Genomic DNA, 15,744 nt, shown 5'->3' with positions numbered 1-15,744 from the left:
GAAATCATTAATTTCTTTATAAGCTGTTCCATCGGTCATGACAGCAACATAAAGCTTCTATGGTTGTCTGTGTTTTTTTAAAGCATAAATTGATGCATTTATATTTTTGGTCTGAATAGTAAATTAATCCCAGTCACTAACGTCAAACCCATGTACAAGTCTACTTGGTGGAAATGTTTGTTGTTGTGTACCAGCCATGTTCTAAATTTAAAGATTCCCAGTTCGTGATAATGCTGCACTGTTCACAGGGTGCTAGCCGATCCCAACTGACTTCAGGCAAAAGGGAGACTATACCCCATAAACTGGTCACGAGTCACAGGGCACATGCACAGCTATTCATTCAAACTCACCGTCATTCACTCAAATTCACTGTCACTACGTGGGAGTTGAACCTACAGTGTGTCAGGCAGATACTACAGTAATGGGCAAATCGCAACTCCTAAAAACAACCAATAAATGTGACATTCAGGGAATTTAATCTTTTATTCAATCAGATTTAGCAAGTTATAGATATTGGCTTGAGAGGTTTTAACAATGGAAATCCTAGTTGCTTTAGCACCCACCTCTCAGACGCTGGACAAGATGGACGGTTGACCCTTTCTAGATTTTTTAGTCAAAGGCGGTGGGCCCATCTTATAATTGTTTCCCCAATTATCAACCTCTGCTGAATATGGGGAATACCTTACTTTTCCTGGATTTTGGCTTTGACATTCTAAACCTTAAGGGTCATGGTCTTGCCAGTGAGCGTCTTTCGAAAGTTCTTCACGCCAACTTGAAGACGCAGGACTAGATGAACAGTGTAGTCTTTCTGGATGTTATAGTCAGAAAGGCTGAAACTGTCCTCCATCTGCTTGCCAGCAAAAATAATCCTTTGTTGGTCAGGTCTAATGCCTTCTTTGTGCTGAATTTTGGTCTTGACATTCTTAATTGTATCAGTGGCCTCAACCTCAAGTGTAATGATCTTGCCAGTGAGGGTATTCACAAACATCTGCATGCCACCTCTAAGACGTAGGTCAAGATCAAGGCTAGTTGGCTCATTGATGTTGTAGTCTGAGAGCAGCCAGCTACCTGTGAGCTGTTGGGTGGAATGATCAGCCTTTGTTGGTCAGGAGAAATACCTTCCATGTCATGGAATATGGTTTTGATATTATCATTGGTATCAGTGCCCTGAAACATGACACTGATATTCTTGCGAGTTAGGGTCTTTTTAAAGCTCTGAATGTCACCTGGCTGATGCAGGACAAAATGGAGAGTGGACTCTTTCTGGATGCTGTAGTCAGAGAAGGTATGGCCATCTTCAAGCTGTTTTCCAGTAAAGATCAGACTTTGGGACTTCACATTCTCAACACTGTCACCAATCTCTAACTCCAGGGTGATAGTCTTGCCTGTGAGGCTCTTCACAAAGATCTGCATGCCACCTCTGAGACGCAGAACAAGGTGAAGGGTAGACTCCTTCTGGATGTTGTAGTCTGATAAAGTGCGGCCATTTTCTAGTTGCTTACCAATAAAGACCAATCTCTGCTGATCAGGGGGAATGCCTTCCTTGTCCTGGATTTTGGCCTTCACAGTCTCAACAGTGTCACTGCCCTCAACCTCCAGAGTGATGGTCTTGCCAGTCAGGGTCTTCACAAAGATCTGCATGCCTCCTCTGAGACGCAGGACAAGGTGCAGGGTGGACTCCTTCTGGATGTTGTAGTCAGAGAGGGTGCGGCCATCTTCCAATTGTTTGCCAGCGAAGATCAACCTCTGTTGATCAGGAGGAATGCCTTCCTTGTCTTGGATTTTGGCCTTCACATTCTCAACTGTGTCACTGCCCTCAACCTCCAGAGTGATGGTCTTGCCAGTCAGGGTCTTCACAAAGATCTGCATGCCTCCTCTGAGACGCAGGACAAGGTGCAGGGTGGACTCCTTCTGGATGTTGTAGTCAGAGAGGGTGCGGCCATCTTCCAATTGTTTGCCAGCGAAGATCAACCTCTGTTGATCAGGAGGAATACCTTCCTTGTCTTGGATTTTGGCCTTCACATTCTCAACAGTGTCACTGCCCTCAACCTCAAGAGTGATTGTCTTGCCAGTGAGGGTCTTCACAAAGATTTGCATTCCACCTCGCAGACGTAGGACAAGATGGAGAGTAGACTCTTTCTGAATGCTATAATCAGAAAGAGTGCGGCCATCTTCCAATTGTTTGCCAGCGAAGATCAACCTCTGTTGATCAGGAGGAATGCCTTCCTTGTCTTGGATTTTGGCCTTCACATTCTCAACTGTGTCACTGCCCTCAACCTCAAGAGTGATGGTCTTGCCAGTCAGGGTCTTCACAAAGACCTGGATGCCTCCTCTGAGACGCAGGACAAGGTGCAGGGTGGACTCCTTCTGGATGTTGTAGTCAGAGAGGGTGCGGCCATCTTCCAATTGTTTGCCAGCGAAGATTAACCTCTGTTGATCAGGAGGAATGCCTTCCTTGTCTTGGATTTTGGCCTTCAGATTCTCAACAGCGTCACTGCCCTCAACCTCAAGAGTGATTGTCTTGCCAGTCAGGGTCTTCACAAAGATTTGCATTCCACCTCGCAGACGTAGAACAAGATGGAGAGTAGACTCTTTCTGAATGCTATAATCAGAGAGAGTGCGGCCATCTTCAAGCTGTTTTCCAGCAAAGATGAGCCTCTGCTGATCAGGGGGAATGCCTTCCTTGTCCTGGATTTTGGCTTTGATATCCTCAACAGTATCACTGCCCTCAACCTCAAGGGTAATGGTCTTGCCAGTGAGGGTCTTCACAAAGATCTGCATCCCACCTTGAAGCCGGAGGACAAGATGGAGGGTAGACTCTGTCTGAATGTTGTAGTCAGAGATGGTGTGGCCATCTACCAGCTGTTTGCCAGCAAAAACAAGCCTCTGCTGATCATTGGGAATACCTTCCTTCTCCTGGATTTTGACTTTCACATTTTCTACAGTATCACTAGCCTTAACTTCAATAGCTACAGTTTTACCAGTCAGGGTCTTCACAAAAACCTGCATGCCACCTCGCAGGAACAGAACATTTTGGAGGGTGGACTCCTCCTGAATGTCATAGTCAAAGAGTGTGTGGCCATCGTCCAGTTGTTTGCCAGCAAACATCAGATTTTGCACATGTGGGGGTACACCTTCCCTGTCCTGGATTTTGTTCTTCAAATTTGTAATGGTGTCAGTGACCTCAACCTTGAGAGGAATTGTCTTTCCAGTAATGGTCTTTACAAAGATTTGCATATTTGCACCTGAAAAGAACAAAAACTGTTATTCAAGCACCTTCCCTAAACAAAGCAAAGCACAATTAACAATAACTTTACAGGTAATAATCTCAAAATATGGTTCTCTACCACCAGTGGTACGTGGGCTCCCTTAAGAATCAGATGTGATCCAATCAATGACAGGGGTTGGGGGGTGCTAGTTGAAATGTTCTCGTGATGAAACCAAAGTTAACGGGAAGGGGGGACTGATTGGGGTCGCCAGCAAAAGTATAGCCCAACACCACCAGCAAGCCCGGCAAGGGCAATAGAATGAGGGGAAGAAAGGAGAGCTACAGCATCTACGTGTTCAAAACCAACAAGAACCAGATCAAACGTGCCCTGAGGAAACTGTACGACATCGACATATCCAAAGTCAACATACTACCAGGCCGTATGGCGAGAGGAAGGCGTACGTCCACCTGGTGCCCGACGATATTGGTATCATCTGAAATGGTTGAAGAGACTTGTCGGCTAATAAATATTTACAATAGTGTTCGTCCTATCAATCTGATCATAGTGTACATGTAGTGTGTAATTGTATACGATTGTATAATTAAGTCTGACCGAAAACTTTATTATGTATAATAAGTAAAACACTACATTGCAAGGAAGGTATGTTTTGTTGTATGCCCCCATTCATACACAGGGAAAACCATTGACAGAGGCAAAGAATGTAAATGAATATAGCTTTATGAATAGATGCACTTAATTATGCTGGCGCGTGACTTTAAAGAAAAATGAGGCGTTATATGGTACATAAATCACTTTTTCCCCTTTTATGTTCAGTGAGTCACTTTTGCGCTGACCATTCAAGAAAAATGAATGTATCCAAAGTTGTCTAGTGTATGCGTATATAAAAACATGGGCAAGTACTGTTAACAACGAAGCTACGCATATTTACCCACAACAGTAACTGTCTTTCAATTGCTGCTTTCATATTTGAGACAACTTCTCATTATTGGATCACAGCCATGCCAAGTTATATATCGAGGGTTTTGTTTTTTTTTTTTGGGGGGGGGTTGTTTTTTTTGGAGTGGGATTATAATGTACGTGCAATAAATATGAGCGGAGCGCACTTACAAACAAGAATTGCTGCAATTTGCCCTCACGTAACTCAGTTCGTGCGTTTTCTCTTCCTGACAGTCGGCGACAGCGTCCTTGGTGCGCATGTGTCGGTATTTTATACGTTCGTCACTACAACCGTCACAAAACTTGAACAACAACGAACGGAAGCTTTGGTGTTTGATCCAAGGGCAGTCAAGCGAAAGAGAGAGGCGGCGTCATCTTGTCACGTTGTACGCTCCAGTTATCTTATAATTCATCCATCCGTTTTCTGAGCCGCTTTTCCTCACAAGGGTCACGGGGAGTGCCGGAGCCTATCCCAGCTGTCAACGGGCAGGAGGCGGGGTACACCCTGAACCTGTTGCCAGCCAATCGCAGGGCACAAAGAGACAAACAGCCGCACTCGCAATCACACCGACGGGTGCATGTTTTTGGGATGTGGGTGGTAACCGGAGTGCCCGGGGGAAAAAAAAACCCGCAGGCACAGGGAGAATCTGCAAACTCCACACAGGCGGACCGGGATCGAACCCGGGTGGTCAGAACTGCGAGGCCAACGCTTTCCAGCTGGTGCAACGTGTCTCCCTCGCTTTTTATTCAGTGTCCAATCTAAAACATCTATTAAGGTGCAGTTTGTTCCTTATTGATTGTTCATGCAAGGTTTTTAGTATCGGGTTTATGGTGGTGCCCCTCATGAGGATAAGTGGCACGGGAAAACAATAGCTTCTTATTGATTGATTGGTTGATTGATTTATTGGTTGATTGATTAATTGATTGTGACATTCACAGGACACTGCCTGCCCAATTAAGTTATTATCTATACTTAATTGTGCAAATATCTACTGTTTAAAGAGCCACCCGAGTGCATAAAGAATCCATCGATTACTATATTTCAAGTTATTTACTTGGCAAATTTCTTGAAATGGGCAACTAAACAATTCTGAACTTTCAAATTATTGCCCTGCGTCAACCAAAAGAAAATTAAATGTCATCTAACAACTATCTTGGAGTTGGCTAAGCACAGTCAATATTTAAAAGGAGGGACAAAGGTAAAAATTCTAACTCAATGCTGTTTTTTAATACCAGCCTATTTATAATTGGAGTATTTCCTCACTGCCAAAGTAGAGTAAACTTTTTTTTTTTCGAGTTGTCCCGTTAGGGGTCGCCACAGCGTGTCATCTTTTTCCATCTAAGTCTATCTCGTGCATCCTCTCTTAACACCCACTGTCCTCATGTCCTCCCTCACAACATCCATCAAGTAAAAAAAAAATTTTTATCACAGATGTTGACATCTTCAATGTGATAATATCGGATGTGCCTGACTAACCATCTTTCCACTGCAGGCCACTGATCTACTGGAAGGGTTGTTGGCCTGTTATGAGGTAATATATGAGGATTAGGAGCTTCTGTTATAATGTGGCTGACGACAATATTTTCTAATTTGGATTTTCCATCCAGGTGTGCTCTAGGAGGAGCCTTTGTCAAACTAGTAGCCTTAAAAAATATATCTGGGTGCATTTGATCATGAATTTACGATAAAGGTCTGATAAGTCCAGAATAAACCTGTTGAGTAAAGTTAAGTGGAAGAAGTACTGGTGTGCTCGTATTATGCTCAAGACTACCTGTATTTAAAATACTGTACAGACCAAGCCAAGAGCGAGGAAAGCCGAGAGCATGACAATGCCAAGACTAAAAAAAAAAAAACAATTTTAAACTCCAAAAAAGGTTGAAGAATTCAAGAGCTTTCTGTCATTTAAATTGTCTTTTAAATTTATTAAAGAGCCACAAACAGACTTGCTGTTGTGTAGGAATTAAAACTTTCCAAACTTTCAAACTGGATCTGAAAAAGTACTGCTCACTGGTAGCGTCTCTGATCAGCCATCAATCACAACTCAAAGCTATGAGGTCACGTACATTGCAGAGTAAAGACATTTTAAAATTATTTTCACAGGTTTCCCTTTCTATCTTTCAAAGCAGTAACGCCTTTGTGTTTATCAGAGATGTTGACATCTTCAATGTGATAACATCGGATGTGACTGACCAACCATCTCCACTGCAGGCCACTGATGTACTCGAAGGGCTCTTGGGCCATTATGAGGTAATATATGACGATTAGGAGCTTCTGTTATAATGGATGACTACAATATTTTCTAATCTGGATTTTCCTTTCAGGTGTGCTCTAGGAGGAGCCTTTGTCATGTCCGGGGACATGGATGACTTCAATCAACAGTGCTGCAGTCACGCCAACAAATATCCTGTCATCCAGAATCTACAAAGTGAGCCGATTTACAGATTTAAATCCAGTAGCATTATTATTCATGTTTCATGGTATTTAAATAATTGGGTGTTACTTCCTTGTCAGAAAAACAATACATGATCATTTTGGTAGCTGTGTGTGTGCTAGGTGAATGAATTTAATTGGGGCCATAAAGTTGACTAAAATGCATTATCTAACCTAGCAGTGATATGTACTTTTATGACAGTGGAATTACTGTCCCAAAGTGGGACGAATCATAAAGTGTTTTTTTAATTGTCATCGAGCAAGGCAGGAATCAATTTTCAGTCATGCTTTTTAATCAGCCACTGGTTGCATGCTAATGCAGTTTGCAGATCATATACATTAGTCATTTTTGTGGCTATGTGTGCTGAAGACCATGACAGCACCACACACCAGACTGCATACCATTGAATATCTTAATCAGGTGACTTCGTGAAGGAGGAAAAAAAATCATTTAATCCTGTGCAAACCGGTAGTTTCATTCACTGTTTGACAAACATGTTTGTGTCAGTCCTCTTCTGTAATGCACAAAATATGGGAGGGGAGAAACAAAAAAACAAATGTTGTAATCTTATGAGAATGATGTTTTTCCGGGAAATTACTTAGTCATTGAAATCCAAAAAGAAAAAGGTTCTATCCCTTTCAAAGCCATCATTTAATGAAATCAGATTAATTGTACGTCCTATACATGCTTACCTGTTAGTATCATGAGGATGCAGAAGCTGGGAAGCAATTGCTAATTTTCATTTATTGGGCTTCAACATACAACCAAGACATTCATATTACCCAGAGGGGGCTAAACCCTGTCCCTAAGAAACTGTTTAGTGTCCTCAAATACTAATAGTCTTTGTTACATAAACTGTTCATTTGATCCTTTGTTGCTTTGCAAATAAAGTATTTACTTTTGCACACTGACAGGTGAGACAGGTTATGCGTAGTTATTCCCCTATTATAGCAATATTTTATTGATCTGTTGATCATGGAACTAGCTGGATGTGAAACTACTGCATGGTACCACTCTGCCAACTGCCGTTTCAGATTGGCAAAACATGTAACATTACCATTATTCAGAACAAAAACTGATGTAAGATAGTTATGTAGCCTGTTTGAGATTTGGGAAAACCACATTCTCTTGTTATTCCTAGACAAATGTGCAGTCTTCTCACCCTGACTCAAAATTAGTGCTGATAAATAGTAAAATAAGATTTTGTCCCTCACACCTGTACTGGTGTAGCTATACTGCACACAGTAATTAACTTTGTTAATGATTATCAAATGTATCTTTAAAACATCCCATTAAATACTGGCAAAAAATAATCTGCCGACCGCCAACGTGGAGTCTTGTGTCGATGTCCAAAAGGTGTGTGACATCATAAGAAAACTATGTATTTTTTCTTTTTGGTGCCCTTACCTCCAGAGGTTGAAAAAAAAAAAAAAAGGTTGCAAAGTATGAAATGAAAATGACTTTTCAAATAAGAGATTAAAATGAAAAAGTTGTCAGAAGAAAATAAGTACACAAGTACAGAAACGTGAAAAATCTACTTAAGTACACATCCCACAACTGCTCAAATAGTACTTATGGGGAAAATTCACTCGAGGTTGTCAATTGGCGAGGATGTTATTTTCTCCAGGGCATAAAGTGCTTATTCTCTATTTGGCCTGCCAACGTCCTGCCTAACAATAGATGACGCTTGGCCCTTTGCAAATAAAGGCAAAGGCTTCGAGTTGCATGTCTAATTACATTATATTGTTATCTTGAAAGATCATTTCAAAGTTAAATTTCTACATACTCGAGGTTGATTTCATAAATCCATTTTTAATTGCAGTTGTACAGATAATCAGACATTTCTTTCTTTTACTTTTGATATTGATGTCTTGTGAAGTGTATGTACAGTGGTATTTATGGATATACTTATTCTATTAACTCTGTAGATGATGAACACAAGTTCGAAAGTTGATGGTACTTTAATCCAAACAGAATTAAATCCAGTTTAAATCACTAACATGGTACAATTGACAAAATATTTGAATGTTTTCTGTATTTTATGTGCATTGGATGGCAACCCTTCAATTGGATGATCCTGGTCATTTTAACACCATTGAAATTGTGGAGTGAAGGTACAGTTTGAAGTGCCATCAGGAGTACAGCATGGAGTGTTGCCATGGCAATTTGAGTCATTTCACAAGCGTGAAACCTCTGTTTCTTCACCCTATTGAGAATAAGCAAATGTGACGTCAATGCAACAGATTTTGTAGCTAACCAGTGAGTAAGAATTTTTATAATTTCTACGTATCTGAAATATTTTGTCACCTCATTGTTGCTGATATCAAGTAAGTCAGTCTTTCTCAAGTTGTCGTAGTCCTCCTTATCCTTAACAAGTAAGGAAAGACATGGTCCACCTTCCTTTATAAGCATTATCACATCTTCCAGGGATTTATCCTCCACATTTTGCCCATTAACTTCGATCACTATATCACCCATTGTTAGTCCTGCGTTCTTCCCCGGACTTCCTGGGGCTACCTGAACAAGAGAATCATGTTATCCTCATGTGGAGTCTAATTGAAAGGTAATATTTTTACCCTACTTCACTGATGAAGGTTCCAGGACACTGTGGCATACAGCCAAGGTTGAAGCCGAACCCCAAGGGGCCTTTTTGAAGAAAACACAGTCTGGACTTGGATGAACATACACTATCATTTTGTCGACAATGTTGTGTTGCACAGATTCGTTCGCAGCTTTCCATCTTAACGGCATCATCCTCACAGAAGAGGAGAGGTGACAGACCTAACTGAAAAAAAACATTGGACCAAAAACCTTATGGAGTTTTACTGCGATTACCAGCCGTGATTCAAACATTGAAGCAGAATGCAAACTGACACCAACCTGTGTGTAAAACTCGTGGCCCTGTGGAATAATTGTGGTAAGTGAGACATGTTGGTCATTCTCTCTCACTCTTCTCACAATCTCATCATGGTCCAGCAACTCCACAGACTCTCCATTGACCTCCAGCAGGACATCGCCATCCCGCACCCCAGCCCTCTCTGCAGGACTGCCAGTGTCCACGTTCCGCAGCACATGAGCTGTAGCATACGACTTCACCATTAAAGACCAAAATGTAATACCTATGTTGAGCGCACATTTTGAACCCTGACCTGTACGTCCTGATGGTGCCTTCTCAAAGCAAAGGTGGAAACCATAGCCCTCGGGTGCCAAATCCAGATCTATTTTTCTTGATCTATAGGGCAGGTTTTGTGGGACTGCCATAGTAGGGAGTATAGGCATCCTTAGTTGAGTGTATTTCTTCTCACTCTCGCTGTCAATCACCAGGATGGTGATGTATTTGCAGCATTTTTTCATCTACAGCAAAGTTATATATTAAGTTGAATCATTGTAAAACGACATCTTGTTCGTATAGTTAAGTCCAAAAGTATTTGAAGAATAACATTTGTTGTGATTTTACTTCACATGCCATCAAAATGTTTTCAAAATAAAACCAAGATGTAATTGTAGTGTGGACTTTGACCTTTAATTTTAGTGGTTAGATTTGGTTTGTTTGCCATTTTATGCAAATTGAAGGGAGTCAAGAGTATTTGGATAAGGCAAATTAAGTTTATTCTTCTATGAAGAGAATTTGCACTCAATGGCTACCAGACATCTCAAGATATTAGACATCACCAAATTCACATTTTGCTCCTGCAGATTTTTTACCAGACCCTCACTGCAGCTTCCTTGGATTGCTGCATCCACTTTTGTCTTCAGTATTTAACAAGCATGTTCTATTGGGTTGAGATCAAGTGAGTGATTTTGACCATTGAACACTTCAAATTCCTCCTCTTACCCACGACAGAGAGCAACTAAAATGGATGCTAACAAAATTGTTTTTTTGATGAGTGATTCTTGAAGAAAAATTCATTGTATCAAGAAATTAAGAATGCACTGGAGAAGCTCTACTAATTAACAGAAAATCTAGAGAGGCCTTAATAAATGTTATTACTGAGGGTTTTCAACCAGCTTCATACCACTCGTAACGTTCAAAAATGGGAAATCCAAACTTTGAAAAAATAAAAGTCTCCAGTGGTTTGGAATTACATTCTGAATCAGATGGAACCAAGGTCAAGTGGAGAATGAAATCATCCACAGCACACGACATGTGTCAAAGGTCTTGCTGTTCGAGCATTAGCACATACAGTATGGCTACCCATGGCACGGACCCACTAATGTTGTGACTGCGGTAATATGTAAAAAAAAAAAAGTCTACATATGGCTCATGTTCAGAAAAATGCTACAAAACCAAAATGACAGTGAGATTTCCTTCCTCAATGGCCAAGTCAAAAGACATGATCTCAACAAAACACAAATGACTTTCACTTACTAAAGACAAAGGGGAAGGCAGTAAATCCCACAAACAATCAGCAAGGATAGGTGGCTGCCCTGAAGGCCTGGCAAAACATATACAGGGAGGAAATACTCGTAAATATTGTCATTATCCAAATATGTCTATAATTTGATTTTATGTATTAATCAAGTGGCTCATACCATCCTGCTGAGTGCAGAGTGTGTGAGATCGGAAACCACGGCTCCATTCATCCACACCAGCCGATCCCCTTTACGTACACCGGCCTTTTCAGCTGCTCCTCCTTGTACCAGGTTGACAGCGAAGCAACCCTTTTCAGCTAAATAGTAAATGGACAAATTTGGAAAAAAAAAAAGTAATCCTGCACACTCTTTACTCCCACACTGGCCATCTGAATGCCAAGAATGGCGTTACCTCCAATAGGTGTGAAGTTAATACCCAGACCCAAGATAGGATCTCTGGTAATGTGACATAGTCTTGGTGGTTTCAAGTTTTCGCTCTTATATGCTTTGACAAGATCCCGAAGGTCCTGCTTCTTGGCGACTGCTTTGTCAAATGCCTCCCCATCAAGAACCAATAAGCATAGGTGCTGTCCACTTTGCTTTATTCTCCTGGCCACCTGATGCAAAAGGATTATTATTTCAGCATGGGAAATAACCACGGCATTCACAAAAGCCTTCTCTCAGGTATAAATATAAACACATAAATAAGAGACAGAATAAATGTAAGACACAACTGGTTTACCTCCTGGTGAGAAGCATCCACTACATAGACGTTGTTGACCTCGAGAAGCCTGTCTCCATCTTCAAGTCCACAACGCCCTGCAACCCCTCCAGACACCACATTTCTGATAATGTGACCTTGTTTCACCCATTCTACTCTCAGGTGAAATCCATAGGTCTCCCCTTTCTCCTTTTTAAGAACACAGAGATGTGGTCTTGGTGTCGACTCTGGAGGAGAGGAAATACCATTGAACGGGGCTTTAATGGTGTGTTCTATGGTGGATGATTAGAAGCTCTGAAGCAGATACCTTCTGTGATGACCATCAGTGGATTGTCAATTCCCTCTTTAGGATTAAATGTAAATTTCCTTCATGGAAAGAGATTGGAGACCAGACCACTTTAGTTTGACAAACTATTGGATTAATGTGTACATGCAGTCCAAATATGTCATGTATGTTATTGTAGTAGACCCAATCTTGAAGTTAGAATTATAAGCAATTAATATTCAGTCATTTACATAAACGTGAAAAAAAATCACCATTAAGTAGAGGGTCACAATAAGCATTTTTTTTAGAATAAAACGTTTACCTGTGAACACACACTCTTATCTCAGTACCAACATATTAAAGATTACAGTGTTCTGAGATTGTAAATGCTGTGGTGAGCAGGAATAAAATAATTATCCAAAACCCCTGTCAGCACTGTTTAAACTAATATTTTCACGTCTAACTTTGTTGCTTACAGTATAATTTTTCATTGGGAGTTTTGATGTTCATGGAGCAATAGTTATCTGTTTACAATAAAGTTGGAAGGTAAGGAAATAGGTGTAAAAATTTATCACAAAAGCAAGACTTACTTTGTCCCGAATTCCATTTCCACCAAGCCTTGGAAAAACAGATCAGATCAACTGTTTGGTTTTAGTAGCACACAGTTAAGTGAATATTTGAAACAATATTTCTTGTTTGCGCAACGTCCAGCCAAATGCAAAGTTGAATAAATGTCAGTTACAGATCAGGTAGAAGTGAATTTGAACTATGAGGTCTGTGAATATCTCAGTGGTTCTGTCCACTGCACGGAGGCATCAGCAGTAAAGCGAGTGGTTGCAGAGATACAGTAAGCCAAGGAACCATAAACGAGAGTTTAACTTCCTGTGAATTATGTTCATCTTTGCTCTCAAAGAGGAATGGCTTTTCACGGACATTGTGAGCCAATTCTTATCTACTTTCCAATGAAGAATGAAATTATAGCGCACTTAAAAGTAGTTTCCACATTAAATGATAAACCTGTTCTCCGTGCATGGCAAGAACAATTTGGAGATGTTTTTTTTTTTGTTGTTGTCGCGTAACATAAAAAACTCCATTATTGATTTGGTATCTTTAAATCTGAGTCGGTATCAATTAATGAATTTGTAACACACTTTACATCAAACAAATGATCTCAAAGTGCACCCTTCTTGCTCCTGAACTTTAACCAACTCCAAGTTAATGTTCCAAGAAGGGGAACAATCCTGCTTATAAATACAGTGGTCAAATGATTGTTGTCACCTATGTCCCCTAATATCTCCCAGCTTTTGATAACAATGTCAGTGACATTTAGTCTATCTCACATAGTGTTACAGTAACAAAATGAATGCCTTGACTGTTCTTTTCCAGTTGGACAAGATAAACGTAACACTAGGTAGCACAATATAGCAACATGAAATTCTTCACATACTGCATTCGACCTTGCAACTTCTCATTTTGGCTGCAGTGGCGCAAATGTACCGGTACTTAATTGCCACTAATGGATCACTGTTTGCTTTTCCCACCATAAAGTTTTTATTATTATTTAGGATTACAGTATTCAACAGAGTAGGACTCGCTCTGCTATGAGAAACCATGTTGATTTAGATTGTAAAAATATAATTTTATCGTTTAAACAATATTTAAAATCTGGATGTTGTTACCCGTTCAAACACTCAGTCGAAAAAAGAAGTCCCGAGGATAAGATAAGGCATTGAAATATTAATTATACAAACATTTGCAACATGAATGACATGATACACAAAGCTGTGGAAAAAAAACATGGTAGAACGTTTTAAATGTAGTACCTGTACTTGATGTCATGTTGTGCTGTACAGAAGGGGATGAAACATGGGGAGTAATCCAAATCCAAACATTTATTCTGATCTTTGTGGCTCCTCCCCCAGGGCACCAGGCAGGGGCAATGTCTAATCATTGTGAAATTCATGCACACATGCTTTCAGTTCACTTCAGACTTATGAGACTTTGCATATCACTTTATCTGTGAGTCCACATGATCATGATTGCATTAGGCATTTCAATGTTGCCAAGTAATAACTTTACATACAACTTTTGAACTGTTTCAAAAGCAAAATGATTTCCTCCACTTTCTGCTCTGTGTCAAGGTCTTGTGAACATCCATCCATTTTCTTCACCGCTTATCCTCACGAGGGTCGTGGGACTGCTGTCAACGGGCAGGAGGCGGGGTACACCCTGAACTGGTTGCCAGCCAATCGCAGGGCACATCGACACAAACAGCCGCACTCACAATCACATCTTGGGGCAATTTAGGGTGTCCAATTAATGTTGCATGCTTTTGGAATGTGGGAGGAAACCAGAGTGCCCAAGGGAAACCCACGCAGGCACGGGGAGAACATGCAAACTCCACACAGGTGGGTCCGGGATTGAACCCGAAACCTTAGAACTGTGAGGCCAACGCTTTACCAGTTGCTCCACCGTGCCGCCTCTTGTGAACATATATTAATAATCCTCGAGTAACTGCTTTAAAACCTGTCATCTTACAAAAGATTGCTCTGATTTTGGTTATAAATGTGGAGTGCTGCATGTTCAATAGGGGTGGATCTATTTTAATGGAATACAGGCCAGTGTGACACCACAAAATCCTGCTTTTCAATTTTAACAGAAAGCTGTGATGTACACTGGATAAAAAATGTCTACACACCCCTGTTCAAAGGCCAGGTTTTAGTTGTATAAAAAATGAGACCAAAACAAATAATTTCAAAGCCTTTTTCATGTTTGCGTGACCTACAAACTATACAAGTCAGTTGGGGGAATCAGTTTTAAGAGGGTGTGCACATTTGCGCTCCCACATGATCCCAGTCGTTTGTTTTTATTTCCCAGAGGTATAGTTTTATTTTTAGTTGCATTATAGAAGTAAAAGGTGACATGAGAGAATGCTTTTTGAAAGGAGTTATCTTGGTTAACGGGGATGTTTCAACTTTTCATATTCGCTGTGGATTGGTTCTTGAGTCAATTTTAAAGTGGACCTTGAATCCATCCATTTTTCTTAATGCTGCCCTTGGAGGAAAACGTTATCTAGTGGTACACAAAAGAATCAATGTCCAAATACAATTCACGTGTATTTAACTTCTGGGTACGGTTTCTTTATACTGTTCCCTCAGTGTTAATGTTCAAACTGTGACAACATAAGACAGTGACTTAACATTAATATTGTTTTCATGAAGACACTTTGATGCAATTTTAATTCATTATTGGAAATGAATGCAGCAGCATGGAATATTTTTTGTGGTGTTACCTTTTAAAAGGTTTGTCGGCCAATGTTCTAATCTATACAGTCACTAATATGTGTGCAGGTTTTATATATTAATTATTTTTAGTCTTTTCTCACTCGAAGCTCAAGCATAACAGAAAGCACACCATTGTCCATTGGAGTTCGGCAGTGATGAACTATAGTTACACTGTTACAATTGAATAACTTTTGGGATAATTTGTACTTCTCAGAGTATCCATCCATATTGTACAACTTATCCAAGGTCAGGTTCCAGGGGTAGTAGCTTTAGAAGAGGGACATCCAAGGCTTCCGTCTCCCCAGCTACTTGATCCAGCTCTTCCAGGATCCCAAGGCATTCCCAGGCCTGCCAAGAGGCATAGGCTCACAAGCGTGTCCTGGGTCGTCCCCGGCGTCTCCTCCCGGTGGGACATGGCAGGGAGGCATCTGAATCAGATGCCTCGGCCACCTCATCAATACGGAGGAGCGGCACCTCTACTCTGAGCCCCTTCGGATGACCTAGCATCTCACCCTATCCCTGC

The 15,744-nt window shown here is 40.8% G+C and overlaps 1 protein-coding gene and 1 pseudogene across 2 annotated transcripts; both read right to left on the bottom strand.

Moving 5' to 3' along the window:
• Positions 1–210: 210 nt before the first annotated feature.
• LOC133491506 (polyubiquitin-like) lies at positions 211–4,475 on the bottom strand (annotated as a pseudogene).
• A 3,915-nt stretch (positions 4,476–8,390) lies between these two features.
• On the bottom strand, positions 8,391–13,886 carry nherf4b (NHERF family PDZ scaffold protein 4b). 2 transcript variants are annotated; one of them, XM_061802782.1, is made up of 11 exons: positions 13,761–13,886; positions 12,528–12,555; positions 11,980–12,038; positions 11,694–11,899; positions 11,364–11,568; positions 11,132–11,268; positions 9,748–9,952; positions 9,479–9,675; positions 9,180–9,383; positions 8,906–9,115; positions 8,391–8,804 (listed from the first exon to the last, which is right to left on the bottom strand). In XM_061802782.1, the coding sequence occupies exons 1-11, from the start codon at positions 13,774–13,776 to the stop codon at positions 8,775–8,777; spliced, it is 1,497 nt and encodes a 498-aa protein (XP_061658766.1). In that variant the 5' UTR covers positions 13,777–13,886; the 3' UTR covers positions 8,391–8,774. The 2 variants fall into 2 exon arrangements, with proteins under 2 accessions (XP_061658766.1, XP_061658767.1); XM_061802783.1 differs by having other exon boundaries at positions 12,528–12,578; positions 13,761–13,803.
• Positions 13,887–15,744: the final 1,858 nt, after the last annotated feature.

The sequence above is a fragment of the Syngnathoides biaculeatus genome, chromosome 18, assembly GCF_019802595.1.
Source record: "Syngnathoides biaculeatus isolate LvHL_M chromosome 18, ASM1980259v1, whole genome shotgun sequence".
Lineage (NCBI taxonomy): Eukaryota > Metazoa > Chordata > Actinopteri > Syngnathiformes > Syngnathidae > Syngnathoides > Syngnathoides biaculeatus.
The sequence above is the reverse complement of the archived record's forward strand: the minus strand, read 5'-3'. Positions and strand labels throughout refer to the sequence as shown.

Coding starts and splice junctions, on each gene's coding strand:
- nherf4b (XM_061802782.1), bottom strand. Junction 11,269..11,363: donor TAACTTCACACCTATTGGAG/GTAACGCCATTC, acceptor TTTACTATTTAG/CTGAAAAGGGTTGCTTCGCT. Junction 9,116..9,179: donor CTGGAACCTTCATCAGTGAA/GTAGGGTAAAAA, acceptor TCTCTTGTTCAG/GTAGCCCCAGGAAGTCCGGG.